General features: G+C 34.7%; 1 protein-coding gene across 6 annotated transcripts in view; it reads right to left on the bottom strand.

Moving 5' to 3' along the window:
- The window catches only part of Nol4 (nucleolar protein 4), a 241,456-nt gene that overhangs the window by 154,757 nt on the left and 71,633 nt on the right, over positions 1-15,066 (bottom strand). For all 6 annotated transcript variants that reach the window (XM_090353270.1, XM_090353268.1, XM_090353269.1 and 3 more), the window contains 2 exons: positions 6,081-6,192; positions 4,870-4,979 (listed from right to left, as the gene is read on the bottom strand). In XM_090353270.1, the coding sequence (XP_090209396.1) occupies positions 4,870-4,979; positions 6,081-6,192 (222 nt within the window). The remainder of the gene's footprint in view (positions 1-4,869; positions 4,980-6,080; positions 6,193-15,066) is intronic.

Raw genomic sequence — 15,066 nt, 5'->3', positions numbered from 1 at the left:
GCAAAAATTGAGGAATACATTAAGAAAAAGAAAACCTTCTTAAAATTTTTCATTGGGAAATACTAAGGAGTCTACTTATAGGCAAATGAGCATATTTTGATTCCAAGTCTGCTGTTTTTTTTATTACACCCTATGTAACTCAGAAGAGAATATATAAATTGGGCTGCAACAACTAAGAAGAATCTAGAAAAAAATTGTGCAAGATCTATTTGCTAAAGTTCAATTCATAAAATATCTAAATCATGCAAAGCTTGGATTTCTAAATGGCCAATTTATGGGATGCTGTCCAATAATAATAATAATGATAATAATAATAATAGTAATAAATACTTTACTGTATAGTCATTTTATTGAGGCAAACTTCTAGAGGATTGATTTAGGCAAATGACATGTATTTACAAGTTCTGAGGAACCACTGCAAAATTAAATGTCTCAACAAAATCAGGAGCTTTGAGTTCTGAAAATGTTTGATCTGTCAGTTTGACACTTAGATAATAACTAGCAGTTCTTCATGTTGCAAACACGATTTTGATACTGCTGGCCCTAGGGTTTGAACTTAGGACATGAGGACTGTCTTGGGCTTTCCTCGAGGCTGGTGCTCTAACACTTAAGCCACAGCACCATTTCTAGCTTTTCTATGTATGTGGTACCAAGGAATTGAACCTGGGTTTTCGTGCATGCTAGGCAAGCACTCTATCGCTAGGCCAAACTCCTGGCCCCTCAAACACCATTCTTTAATAATCATTCACCCACTTCTAATCACAGCTGAAATGCGAACTGGGATTTACTATTTTAGAAATTAATAAATTGGAATACATAGTAGAAATAGAATCACCTCAACCACTATACATAAAACCAAAATATACAAAAAAATCCTCAAGAACGAGGAAAATGCTTTTTAAAAAATCATGGTAGTGGTGTTTGACTTCACACTTACTGGGCAGGTTCTCTATCACTCTACCAACTCACCACAGTCCTGATTCTTTTAGCCCCTGGTTATTATTTTTTTTTTTTGCTATTCCTGGGCTTGAGCTCAGGGCCTGAGCCCTGTTCTTGAACTTTCTCAAGGCTAGAGCTCTACCACTTGAGCCTCAGCACCACTTCCAGCTTTTTTTTTTCTATGCATGTGGTACCGAGGAATCGAACCCAGGTCTTCGTGCATGCTAGGCAAGCACTCTACCACTAGGCCAAACTCCCGGCCCCGCCCCTGATTATTTTTAAGAAAGCATATCACTTCTTGCTAGGGCTGCTTCTGGAACCTGATCCTCATATTTTCAGTTTTCCATTCATGGAGGGGAGAGCAGGAGCTCGGCACCATTCCCACGTTGAAACAGAGTCTCATGGATGTTTTGGCCCAGGCTGGCTTAGGACTATTAGTCTCCTGATCTCAGCCCCCCACATACCTAGGATTTCAGATACAAATCACCAGCAGGTGGCTAGGAAATTCGTTGCTTTCAGAAAATGACAGGTCGTCAGCAAAGAAACTGCCACAGTCATCTGAGAAGAATGCTTTCACAGACTAATGAATTAATATTTCCATCTACAGGTCAGACTCAGATGACTTTTGATGATTTCCTTTACCAAAGACCTGCTGTATCTATGTTTACTGAGTAGTGTCAGCTCTTTTTTTTCCCCTTCTTTTTCATTTATCAAGGAAATGTGACCTTGGCAGACCTCAGGACAGTCATTCAGACACAATTCTCCTGGCACAATGGTCTATCCCTTAGTGACATTGATTTCCCTATTTTAATTGAATCTGAAGTATCTGAAACAAATATGCACACTAAAATAATTTGAAGAATCCAATATATGTGTATAATATATATGTATATATAATATAGCTACCCAACATATATACCACACACAGTATGGATAATATCATAGTCATTTTGAGGATATACTCAAGAGCCAGGCTTCCTGCATCCATGCTCTGTCCCTTGTTGGATGTATTACTATTATAGTTTAGATAAAAGGTTTTAATGTTTTGGCCCCCATCTGCTGACTCATGATGCCATTAACTTTATGTATAGATCAGTCCTTGAATAACTTCACAGCAGAATGGCTTATCTGAAGTTGGGTGCTTACTGGAGGAACAGACAATGGGAGCATGCCTTTGAGGGGTACACCTTGTCCTCAGACCCTTCCTATCTCTTCTTCCCTCTTTCTAGGCAGTGGACCTCTTTGTTGCACCATACACTTCCAATCCATGATGTTTCATACTCCATAACGATGGAGTCGAATGACAACAGATGGAAGATTCAAAAGTGTGACCCAGAATAAGTCCTTTTCCCCTTTACATTATTTCAGGTATTTCACAGAAACAGCTTATTGACACAGTTAGCATAAGCAAGTTACCAAGCCTTTCCTGGGCTTTTTCTTGCTCATCTATAGAACAGAAATTGTATCACTGCCTACTGTATGGATTGAGAGAATATATTATGGAGTATCTAGAATAATGTTAGGTGAATATCAACCACAATAAAACTAATATTTTATGTAGAATATATAAGTAGATAATAAATTATGTATTGTATAAATTATATGTAATAGATGCTAGTATTTGATGTGTTTACACTTGTAAATACTATACAAATAAACAATCATATTTACAGTAGAATAGTAAAGCTAACCAATCTGTATTTCTAAAGTAATTGTGTTCTACAGCTAGCTAACTATATGAGAGACAATAGAATTAGGTGTACAGCATGAATGTAGCTGAGAATTTGTGTAAGTTTAAACAAGAGCTAAATTCAAAGACTCAAGTCACAGCCTTCATTTTGCTAAGTGGTTGAGTAAACTTCTCTAGCACATTACAAATAATCCATATGCATTTATCATCACAAAAACATACTCTCATCAGTATGCTTTCAAAGAAATCTGAGCAAGGGATTAAAATGCCATGTAATCAAATGTAATGCTATACTATTTTGTACTTTAAAATGTTTCATTTTAACATATTTATTATCATGAACAGCTTAATGACGATGATCATTTTAAATATTTTACCTTCATTATCTATGAAATCTAATTTGCTTTTCCCAGTTCTTACTGAATTATCACATACTGATAATCAGCTTTAGTTCAAATAATGGCATGTAATTCATCCTATAATATTCTAAGTATTAATTAGTTAAATTACTTTTAAAAGATATCAAAGTTTATATAATATATATATGTCAACAGGGAGATGATGTAATTTGACTTGAGAAAAACCTATAGAATTTTTCTAAAGGTTAAATAATCAGAAAACTTGGTTGGTTGGTTGGTTACATATCCAATTGTAACTTCATTCATGATCATCTTTAGAGCATCTACATTTTTTTCCTACAGGAATATCAAGAAAAGAATTTGTCACATTGTTCAATTGGAAGTTACATCTAAGTGATTAAAATCACATGACAATTAAAACCAAGTACCACAGTTCTTGCTCCTCCTCATTTAAAAGAAAACAAAACAAAACAAGTATTTTCTTGAAAGAACTTTTTTCCAGTGTTTGCCATTTAAACATAGCATTATGGAAGTTATGTATTGAAACTTACACGTTTGGTGTTTAATGGTGACGAGCATCTCAAAGACTGTCTTGCCTAGGCTGGCTTTAACCTGTGATTCTCAGTTCTTAGCCACCTGAGTAAGCTAGGATTACAAACGGGACTCACCAATGCAAAGATTTGCTTATTTTATGTTGCATATTAGTACTGTGGCATAATTTGCAGAATATTAACTAGGCCTATATATTCCAGGAGAAAAGCAACTAGAATTATAAAGACTGTTAAATAAATCTGCACATGTATCCAAAACATAAAAGTACAGTGAGATTCTTTCTACACAAATTAAATATAATAAATTTGATATTTCAAAACACCTCTAATTAGAAGAATAACCTTACTTTTATAGGAAATGGAGAAAAACTAACAAATATATGAAATAACTTGAATTTAAGAACTTTAAAAATATATATGAATGACAGAGAAAATATTTGGTTGATACCTAGTAAATTGATTGTTTTGAGTCAGATAAAATAGCCTTCACACTTAAATTTCCTTAGTTGCTTATTTACTATGGACATTTTGGCTAAAGATTTTCCTCCCTTGGACTTTTACCAAGATCAGCTCAATAGTGGTCCAAGTTAGGAAACTTTCTTAATAATAAAAAAATTCCACCCCCTCTATGATAAATACTAAGACAGATGGATTAAACCAGGGACTGTGCATCCAGTAATTAATTTTCTGCCCATTATGTTCTATTGGTGTAATCCAAGTGACATCTTTTTTATTAAAATTACTATGTTGTTTTCTTTTGTCTTTTTCCCCCTTATGGTTAATCTCATGTGGTTATTGTTTCTGACTTTGTTACCTGGTATATTGCATATGTGTGTATTTATTTGAAATAGGGAAAGGAAGGGTGGAACAAAGTGATTGGAAGGGGTCAAGGGAGGGAAAGGGGGATAAAAACTTGAGAAGGGGTATCCATGTGTGAGAAGTAGTATACCTACTACCTGACCTGACAAATGTAACTGTAACCCCTTTATACATAACCCCGACAATTAAAAAGAAAAAAGATTTAAGAAGCGTATTTGTCAAGATGTTACCTAGCATTCTTAGAAATTCTTGTCAAAAGTGGGTTAAAATGAATTTTCCAAAACATAATGAGATGCTTGGATGTAGTTATGACTGTAAAAGCAACTGTAGTCTCTCTAGATCTTCTAATTAATTTCAGTAAACATTAACACCTTAAAAGAATAAAGAGGCCTAATAGAAAAAAATTACAATCTGCTGTCTTTAACAGGTCATCATGTTGAATTCAACAGCCATGGTTATCAAACTTCACTGAGACATGTGAGTAGCTGGAGCAGAGATGCCTTCCCTTTACCTCATCTTGCTGTGAGTTGAGGAGCTGCAGCTTCATGTGCTTCATGTAGGCCATGGTAATGGGCATATTGTAATCAATCATGCTGGTCACCAAAGTAGGTTTCCCATTGTCTGCAACGAAACAGGGTAGACACATGACACTAGTGATATGGCAATGCACCTGTAACTTCAATACCGTCCTAGGTGTCAAACTCTAAGAGTGTAAAAGCATAGTAGCATTCTAGATGGACTACAGGAAAGGTACCTGGAAAGTACTTACAGATATATGTTGACCCAAATTCACAATATGGATGAAGAAGTTACTTCTAACTGCAGAAGAACATTTAAATATCCTAAATGACAATAAGTGAAACTAATAACCTTTTGAACATGTATTTACATATTTATCCTTTGCTACACAATTTATTTCTATACATATTTTATGTGCCATGGGAAATTTTTTCTTTTTCATTTATTGACCAGAATATTCATTTTCCATCACATGGCAATATACTAATTTAGATTATCTCTAAGTTTAATTTACTTACAGTAAATTTGTATTTAGGAAACTAATTTAGATGTTTTAATGAAAGAAAACTAAAGTCAAATTGTAACATATTGTTACTGTATCTGACTTTGTTATCTGGTATATTGTATATACATTTATTTGTTAATTCAAAATAGGAAAGAGAAGGGAAGAAAACAAGATGATTGGGAGGGGCTGGAAGAAAGAAATGGGGACAAGAACATGAGAAGGGGTATCAATGTGTGAGAAGTGATACACCTACTGCCTGGCAAATGTAACTGTAACCGCTCTATACATTACTTCAATAATAAAAAATTTTAAAAAATTGTAATTTCATTTAACTTTTGTCATACAGGAACTCTACATTGTCTATGATTTCTAGAATTAAGAAACTGGTACTCTTGAAAGACATTAATAGAGATCACTTTCCTTGTTGAGGATACCTAAAACACTATGAAACATTCATGAAAATTAGTACAATATTATATGAAAAAAAGTTATTTGCCAGAGTAGAAACCATCTCTGAAGAATGAGTTCTGAATTGCTTTGAAAGTGGATATTCAAAATTTACTGAATCTTACTTGAATAAATGAGATGATTTGACTTGTTGAACTGTCTCAATGTACCACATTTTTCTGAAGTGTGTGATATAAATTGCCATTATGGATAAAATTACTTTAAGTCTCACTATGTGACACTGAAGGTACCTTTATGATCTGTTCCATCTGGGTTTAAATGCATTCTTTTCTGGCACTCTGAGCAGCTCATTAGAAACCGTGTCACCGCTTCTCTTGGTAGGAAGGCATAGCTCTCTGAAATCTGAAATGATTCACAAAATGTGGATGTTATTACATAAGCTGTCTGAGCACGACTTAACCGAAATGCTCACTGTATTTCCAAATAAGACGCGTTATTCCATAATGGTAGGAAGCACAATGAAAGCATGCATTGCATACCATGCATCATTTCAAGAAATATCTATCCAACCTGATTAGATGTCTCCTAATTAGAGCCAATAAATGTCTTGTGGAGAATCAAACATCAGCTACATCTTGATGGATATATGCTGATATTTCTACAATTCTTTTAGGAAAAATAATCATAGTGTATGTATTCTAGTGGGTTTTCTTTATAAATATTGCCATCATTGCCTTCTTAAACTTACTGCTAAGCATATTCAAAAATTTATTCAAATATATATTAAAATTTAGTCCCAAATGGAAGTCATAAACTTTGGAATCTTCATAATGAGCATTTCTTTATTATGCTTTAAAAGATTTAAGAGAATAAAGGATACAATAATATATGTATTACCGCAGTGAATCATTCCTTCCACAAAAAATGACACATTTCAGAAATGTACTCAGGCCACCTATCTCATTCATCTTAAGTCAATTTCATACTTCCCACAATAGCTTACACTAATTGTCAGAAAAGGCTTTTCCTGCAGTCTACAGAGAACTCTCAAAACCAGGGTCTAGAATCAAGTTGGCAATCATCACTCCTGTTACAGTGATTTTGTAAATGTTAACTTTTTCTGATCAAAGCAAAAATAATCCTTGAAGGTAAGTGGATAGACGTTAATTGTCTCTAAGTAAAAAGGGAACTGTGACTCAATAGGATTCCTAGGAACTCTGATACAGGGCTTCAGTTTTCCCAGATAGCACTAATATTGCTGTTTTTATATAGAAGAAAAGCAGAAACAAATATCTGAGTTGTAGAGTAGACACAAATGGTATATTTGATTTCATAGATGCATACAGAAGCTATGAGCATTGAGGAAGTTTGTTAGTAGAGGGTGTACATGTGAGTATAAATGTGAACTTATTTCCTTAGATGTCGAACTTTGATAATCAATGACAGAGAGACATCTCAATCTGTTTCTACATTATCTTCTAAAATTCCATATTGTAATTTTGTGACTCCTTGAGTTTAGCATTAAAATTAGTATTTGTAAAAAAATTAGTATTTGTTTCTTAGCCTGTTCCATTGACTTTCACTAAAAGAAAGTACAGGAATATAGGAGATGAAGAACAAGTCTGTTAAAATCTACATAAGTAATTAAAACTCAGTACTACTAGGAATTGAAATATAAGCATCTACTTTTTAAATTATGGTTCTTATATTGTAAACAAAGCAAAAAACAAAAACATTTCATACCAGGCAGATATACAGAAACAATAAGCAAAGGAGAACGTTTTGTCAAACTATTTTATTAGTTATTGAATAAGGAAATATATATAATTTAAATGATCACTATATTATTCCTCTCTCTATACCACACGCACACACAGACACACACACACACACACACACACACACACACACAATTGGATCCTCGTACTGCTATGTTTCTACATGATACTAACACTTTCACCTGATCTCCTCACTCACTGAAAATCTATTTTATAATAATCCAGAAGCAAAACAAACACCTTGATGCATTACTAATTCTTGATTTTTCATATTTTAAACCACTTGGAATTCTAGTCCATTGAGATTAATGGAAATGAACAGTAAGCTTATCAAACAAGAATAAAGAAAATGTTTCACAAGTTTACATGTTCACTACAGCACACTGCTTTTTGCATTTCACTCTCATTTATGAATTGATACTTTTCTGACCATTTAGGTTAAGAAGAAACCCATTTCTTTTTTCTAATTCAGAATCTCTACTTTCTGGACTCTTCTAAATTAAGAGTACTAGAATTTTCAAGATTGATAAGAAGATGGTAAAATGCTCCTCTCAGTAGAAACATCAAATTGACAACTATTGATGGATATGACAAAAACACCTTCATAAAAACCAAGGAATAATAGAAGAGATGACAAGTGAAGTAACTGCTGTAAGAAGAAAAAAAGGGGCAGTTTCAAGCTGTCTATGAAGACTTATCCTCAGATACAGGCAGTTAAGCTTGGAGAAGGATACCTGCTATGTAATTGAAGGAAAGTGAAGTGATCACTCAACTTCAGTTTTGAACAAAACTCTAGTAGCAGACTCAGGCTGCCAGATCTAATCCATTCTCAACATGAAATAGTTATCTACTTAAAATATCATGTTTAATAAGATGTGTTATTGAAGCCCCTATAAGTAGCTAGATAAAAAGGGCAATCTGACATGACAGAAAAACAAAATCATCAAATCATAAAGGAAAGTAGCAAGAGAGGAAGAAAGGAACTACAAAACTGACAAATTAGTAGCATTGCAATAGTAAGTCCTCACTTAGGAATAGTAACTTTAAATGTCCGAGTGCATTCTATGAGTTCAGCATTACTCTGATACTAAAGCTAGAAAGGGACACTAAAAATACGGAAACCTAAAGGCCAATAGTCTTTATGAATATATACATTCAAAAATCTCCCACCAAACACTAGAAAACCAAATTCCATACTACATTAAAAGTATTATATAGGTGTTTATCCCTGGAATGAAAGCATAAGCCAACATAATAAAATTAATAAATAAGTTATACTTTGTTAACAGTGGATGATTTTTTAAAAAATGATCCTATTATAATTGTAGATGCCTCTTTTCATGATAAACACACTCAATGAATAATATGAATCCTCAGTAATGTCAAAGCCACATAGGGGAAGCCATACATAATATGCCATGGTCATGATGAAAAACTGAAAACATATCTTCTAGATCAAGGACAAGGACATCTAGTCTCCTAACTTCCATTTAATGTTACTACAAGTCCCAGCCAGAGCAATAAAGCTTGAAAAACTTTAAAAGAAAAAAAGTAATGTTTTTTATTTGCAAAAGACATGATTTTTTCAAGAGAAATATGTAGATATCACCAAAACACTGTCAGAATTAATAATCAAATTTAGTGAAGCTATCACATTTGAAAAAAAAACAATATATAGAGCTCGGTCACATTATAACAATCTGACAATGAACTCACAAAAATGAAATTAAATACCCCATTTAAATATCCTCAAAATAAAATAGTAATACAATTAATTAAGAAGTAAAACTTCTGCCAGGTGTGGTGGCTCACACCTGTAATCCTGGCTGCTCAGGAGGCTGAGATCTGAGGACCAAGGTTCAAAGTCAGCCAGGGCACAAAAGGACCTGAGACTCTTATCTCCAACTAACCCCTAGAAAATGGGAAGTGGGGCTTGGCTTAAGGGTAGGGTGATAGCCTTGGTCTGAAGAGCTCAGGGACAACACCCAGGCCCAGGGGTAGAGCAGTAGCCTTGAGCTGAAGAACTCAAGGACAGTGCCCAGGCCAAGTTCAAGCCCCATGACCCACAAAAGAAGAAGGAAGAAGGAGAAGAAGGAGAAAAAGGAGAAGGAGAAGAAGGAGAAGAAGGAAAAGAAGGAGAAGAAGGAGGAGGAGGAGGAGGAGAAGGAGAAGAAGAAGGAGGAGGAGGAGGAGGAGGAAGAGGAAGGAGGAAGAGGAAGAAGGAGGAAGGAGAAAGAAGGAAGAAGGGGGAAGGAAGAAGGAAGAAGAAATAAAACTTCCATATATCAAAAACCATGGAAATCAAGAACAAACACAAAGGTGTTTGGTGCATAAGGTGTAGGGAAAACTGCACACATGAATTTAGAAAAGAGTAATATAAACTACTACCTTATATCACATATAAACATCAAATAAAATACATGAATGATTTAGAAGAATTGACCTGAAATGTTGAAGTACTAGGAAACAATCCACAGGATAATTTTTAGAGTAAGATCACAAACACATGGACAAAAATGTGAAAAATAAATGATTTCATCACACTAAAATGCTCCTTCAGAACAAAGGAACTGGTAAGTAAGAGTATAGAGATAGCCTACAGAGTATGTATCTATGAAGAGGTAACATTTAGACATATAGAAGGAAATCAGACTTAAATGAAATAATCCCATTTGGAAAATGGTCTGCTATGTTCTGAATGTTTGTGTCTTTCCAAAATTTCCACATTGAAACATAATCCCTACTGCAATGATATTGGAAAGTGGTGGGATCACTGGACAATGATTAGGTCCTGGCGGTAGGGAAATCCTGAACTGGAAGTGGTGCTCTTATCAAAGAGGGCTGAGGGAGCTTATTCAGCACTTTTTCTTTCACTCTGTGACAGTGGTTGGTTGTGGTGATCATTTCACAACATATTCTTATATCTAAGCATCACATTGTAAATCTGAATATATACAATTTAGGTTTGCCATTTATATATCAATAAAGTGTCAGGGACAGGCAAAAGAATAAAAGGAAAAATGATTTCAGCTATAGGCAGCTTTTATTACTGAGAGCCTCAAAATACTTACAAAAAAAACCCCAAAAATGTCCTTTAACCGTTCTTGAACTCTTGTATATTTGAATAATTATGGTTAACAATTAAGGTTGTGGGATGAAACATTTTTATTTGATCCTCTGGATGCCCTTCTTTGGTGCCATTCAGGCATAAAATTAAAAGCCTCTGCGTGAACTCTCTTTAGAATATGAGAGCTGGGTTAAACGCCTCTGTGGTTTCCCTCCCCAGTGAAAGGCCCGTCTCCATTTGCTGACATTGAATGTTAGAAATAGTAAGCCAACCTTAACTAGCTATTCATTGTGTTGAAACTCAGAGACAGTTTTCCAGGCTCCATTCATTAAAGTGCCAACCACTATCATGCAAATGCAGCTAGAGTCAACAAATATAATTTATAAATACAACAAAACCAAAAACAGGAAAATAAATTCTCCTATTCAGTAGGCTTCTTAGCTTATTGGCTATGCCCTTGGCCTTGCAGAGTTTTTACTTTAATACAGAAAGCTTCATAATTTACTTGTACCTAGGAGTCACAATGTTTCCCTTGTTTTTTCCTGTAATAGTTGCTGGTCCTTATTCTGAGGTTTTTAATCCATTTTGAATTCATGCAAGTGAAAATATTAAGACCTATTTTCAATTTTCTGCATGTGGTTATCTAGTTTCACTAGAATAATTTGTTGAAGAGGCTATCTTTCTTCCAGCTTACGGGCTTGTTTTTGTTTGTTTGGGGTATTTTGCAGGACTCCATTTTGTTTTGTCAGTCCCGGTGCTTGAACTCAGAGCCTGGGCACTATCCGTGGGCTTTCTCTTGGCTAGCATTGCATCCTTGAGCCACAGCACCACATCCAGCTTTTTATGTGTGTGTGGTACCAAGGAATCAAACCCATAGTTTTTGAGGTAAAGTTTAGATAAATTTCCTTTAGCTGGCTTTGAACTGCAGTCCTATTTCGAAATGAGAAATACAGGTGTGAGTCACTACACCTGGCATTGTTATTGCTGGTTTTTAACTTTGAATTGGCTGTGTAGAGGTGCTAAAGCACAGGACAATTGTTTGCTAAATATTTCTAAGACAGCAGTTCATTTATGTATTGACTGATAATAATTTTGTTTCCAGTGAAACTAATACTTTCTATATCCCTCGGAACTAGAATTTGTTAGGAATTTAAAAATAATAGTAAACTAAAACTATCACCATAAAGACATGAATGACATCCATAATCCCTAAAGAATGCTGTGTTGAGACCAAAGGAAGAAGCAGAAAAACCCACAATTTCAGCCTACAATTTGTTGGGAGTAACTTACTGACAAACTTTGGTCCTAAGCATAAGCAAGGCCAGTAAATCACCACAATATGGGTCAGAAATAGGGGAATATGTACCAGTGAGGCTACAGATGACTGCATTCAAGCCAAAATTCACTTTTTGTTTATCTAAAGCAAGTATCAAAAGGTTAGGCCTATTTCTGGTCCTTCTCCTAGTTTGATTATAAACTTCCAAGTACCAATCTAATGGCTTAATCTGTTTTTAGTATGCTGAGAAAATTGCGCTTAAAAAAAAAAGAGACGAGGGTTACTCAGGTGCAATCAAGTCATTTAGATCAAGATGGCTGTAAGGGTGAATTCATCTGACCACTTCAAAAGTCTAATGACAAATGGATCTTTGGAGGAAAATTCAGTGACCCTATCCTTAAAAGGGCATTGCTTCTATTCTCTCATCTGAGGATTCAAATGAAACAAGGAAATAATGGATAATATGCTTGACAAATATAACTGAGAAGAGAATTAATAGCCTATGTCTTTTCTTTGTTTTTTTGGTCAGTCCTGGGCTTGAGCTCAGGGCCTGAGCACTGTCCTTGGACTTTCTCAAGGCTAGAGCTCTACTTCTTGAGCCACAGAACCACTTCCAGCTTTTGCTATGTATGTGGTACCAAGGAATCAAACCCAGGTCTTCGTGCATGCTAGGCAAGCAGCTACCACTAGGCCAAACTCACGGCCTGTCTTTTCTTTTTAAGAAGAAGCCCTATTATTTTTTTTAAAAAATCCCTGAAATATAAAATCAAGTTCTAAAGATATCAATTGCTACTCAAGTTCTTCTCAAAAGATCACAGGTAAGGTAGAAATGTCAGGTACCCAAAAAAACCCAAATGATAAGAGAATCATAACAAACTTGCAAAGCTGGTTTGATTAAATTTAATAATTAAACAATACCTAGAGTTTTCCTACATCTTTTTTAAATAAGAATCTCATTTTTTAAGAATCGATTACTCTTGAATTCTTAAAATTGAAATGGTTTTAAAAATAGTCATCAAAATTATTTGATAACAAATATCTGCTTTTCTGTATTTTTTCCAACTGTCCATTTCACAAATTCTAACACAAGTTTATGTCCTTAACTCAAGGCAAAAAATTACTGCACATGGAGAAAAAAAGTTCTGAGAAAATTTGGGAATAGAGAAATTTGTATCCTGTTTCATTCTTTAATCTCAACAGTCTTGTCTAATATCCAATCCATTATATTTCTGACAATTTTCAGTAGAAATGTTCTTTGATTTTATGCAGATTGTTTACAAAGTGCAATTCTTGGTTTCTGAAATAGAAGAAAACAAACCTTCCGAAAACAGAACTAGAATTATACAAGACTATTCCTTGGTTCAGTTGTATCTCACAAAAGAAAATACTTCCTGAACAATTTATGTGTCATTAAGTTTCCCATTAAGGGAATGCTTATGGATTTATCATTTAACCCTCATGATTAGATTGCCTTTTCACCATTATGATCTTTGTTTAACAGATAAGAAAATGAAACCTTAAAGACAGCACACATTTTCTGAATTAAGTTCAAGCCAGTATTTTCATGTAATAACATGGTTTCAGGGTCCATGACTTGAACCACTATACCTCATAACCAAGCACTCACTCCTACCAATCCCTATTATTAAAGATAATAGGGAGACTATTCCTTCCACCCCCCAAAAAAGCCCAGGCATTAACCTAACAGCGTAGGTTAATTATTCCATAATATTTATAATGTCCCCTGGTGTGAGGTTCTTTGTAACTATAAAATGCTCTAGATAGTTTGAGGTGACCCTTCTGAACAGAAGGAGACACCAAGCTTTCTGTGGCTTGTCTTAAGTTGCAGTAAGAAACTCATTAGACTATGCAATAACAATACAGAGTCCCACCTGGAAGAAATTAGCTGACCGTCTGTGTCCTTCTCCAGCTGAAGTGATGGCTGCCATGATGTTAAGTGACACTAGTGACACTGGCACATTGTAACAAGCCGTGAAGTCGATGCACAAGGCTTGTGCAATTAATCAAAAGTTTGATAGGAATGTAAGTTATGTTCTATTTCTCAAATAGTATGCCAAAAAAAATGGCAGAAAAGGCAAACTTGGCCTAACTGAATACTTGGTGAGTTTGGAGTATTCACAATCCACTCATAAAATAATGAAACAAAGCTAAACAAAAAGACCGGGCCACAAAAAATAATCATATTATTTTAACCAAGTATACCAGTGTCAAGTTTTTTTTGGAAAGGATAAATGTTATTACACAATCTTCATGTCAAGAAGTGACTGGATGCTTAGATGAGTTATACTCCTTTCCAGACACTGAGTTTGAAAACTCACAAAAATGGACCTTGATGATTTTCAAAAATGACACAAACTACAATAATTTTTAAGTTACTCTTTCAATTGATTTTTTTTTCAAAATGAATTCAGCTAAAAGCAACAATAGTTTTGTTTTATTGGAATGAAAACCTGAAAATCAAAGCTCTTGTCAAAAATCACACTTCACCATGAAAGATTTTGCCCTTGGGAGCCAAACTTCTGATGACTTCTATGAAATCCTATTATTTATAGATAAAGAATAAATCAGAAATAATCTCCTGGTTCAATTTGCTCGTATTGCTTTTTTGAGAAAACATCTATCATAATCTAGCTGCAATATACAAATCCAGGCAAAATAATCATGAAAGTTTGTTTTAAAGGAGTAAAACTAAGCGCATATTTTTTTCCAATCTGATTTTTTTAATTGTACTTTATTGTCAGGATGATGCATAGAGGGGCTACAGTTACATTCGTCAGGTAGTGGGTACATTACTTCTTGAACACTGATATCACTTCTCATGTTTTTCTCCCCATTTCTCTCCCCCCACCCCTACCAATCATGTTGTTTTTCCCCTTCCCTTCCCTATTTCAAATAAACATATATACTATATACCAGGTGACAAAATCAGATGAAGTAACAACATGCTATAAACCATAGGGTGTAAAAAAAAAGAGAAAAGAAATAACTTCACATTTTACATCTTACAATCACAAAGATAAACCTCTGTTTTGTGTATGTGGGTCATGGGGCTTGAACTCTGGGACTGGGCGCTGTCCCCACTCTAACCCTTGAGCCACATCCCCACTTCCTGTTTTCTAGAGATTAGTTGGAGA

The sequence above is a fragment of the Megascapheus bottae genome, chromosome 19 (assembly GCF_031878675.1).
Source record: "Megascapheus bottae isolate mThoBot1 chromosome 19, mThoBot2.hap1, whole genome shotgun sequence".
Lineage (NCBI taxonomy): Eukaryota > Metazoa > Chordata > Mammalia > Rodentia > Geomyidae > Megascapheus > Megascapheus bottae.
This window is presented reverse-complemented; position numbering and strand designations above follow the sequence as displayed.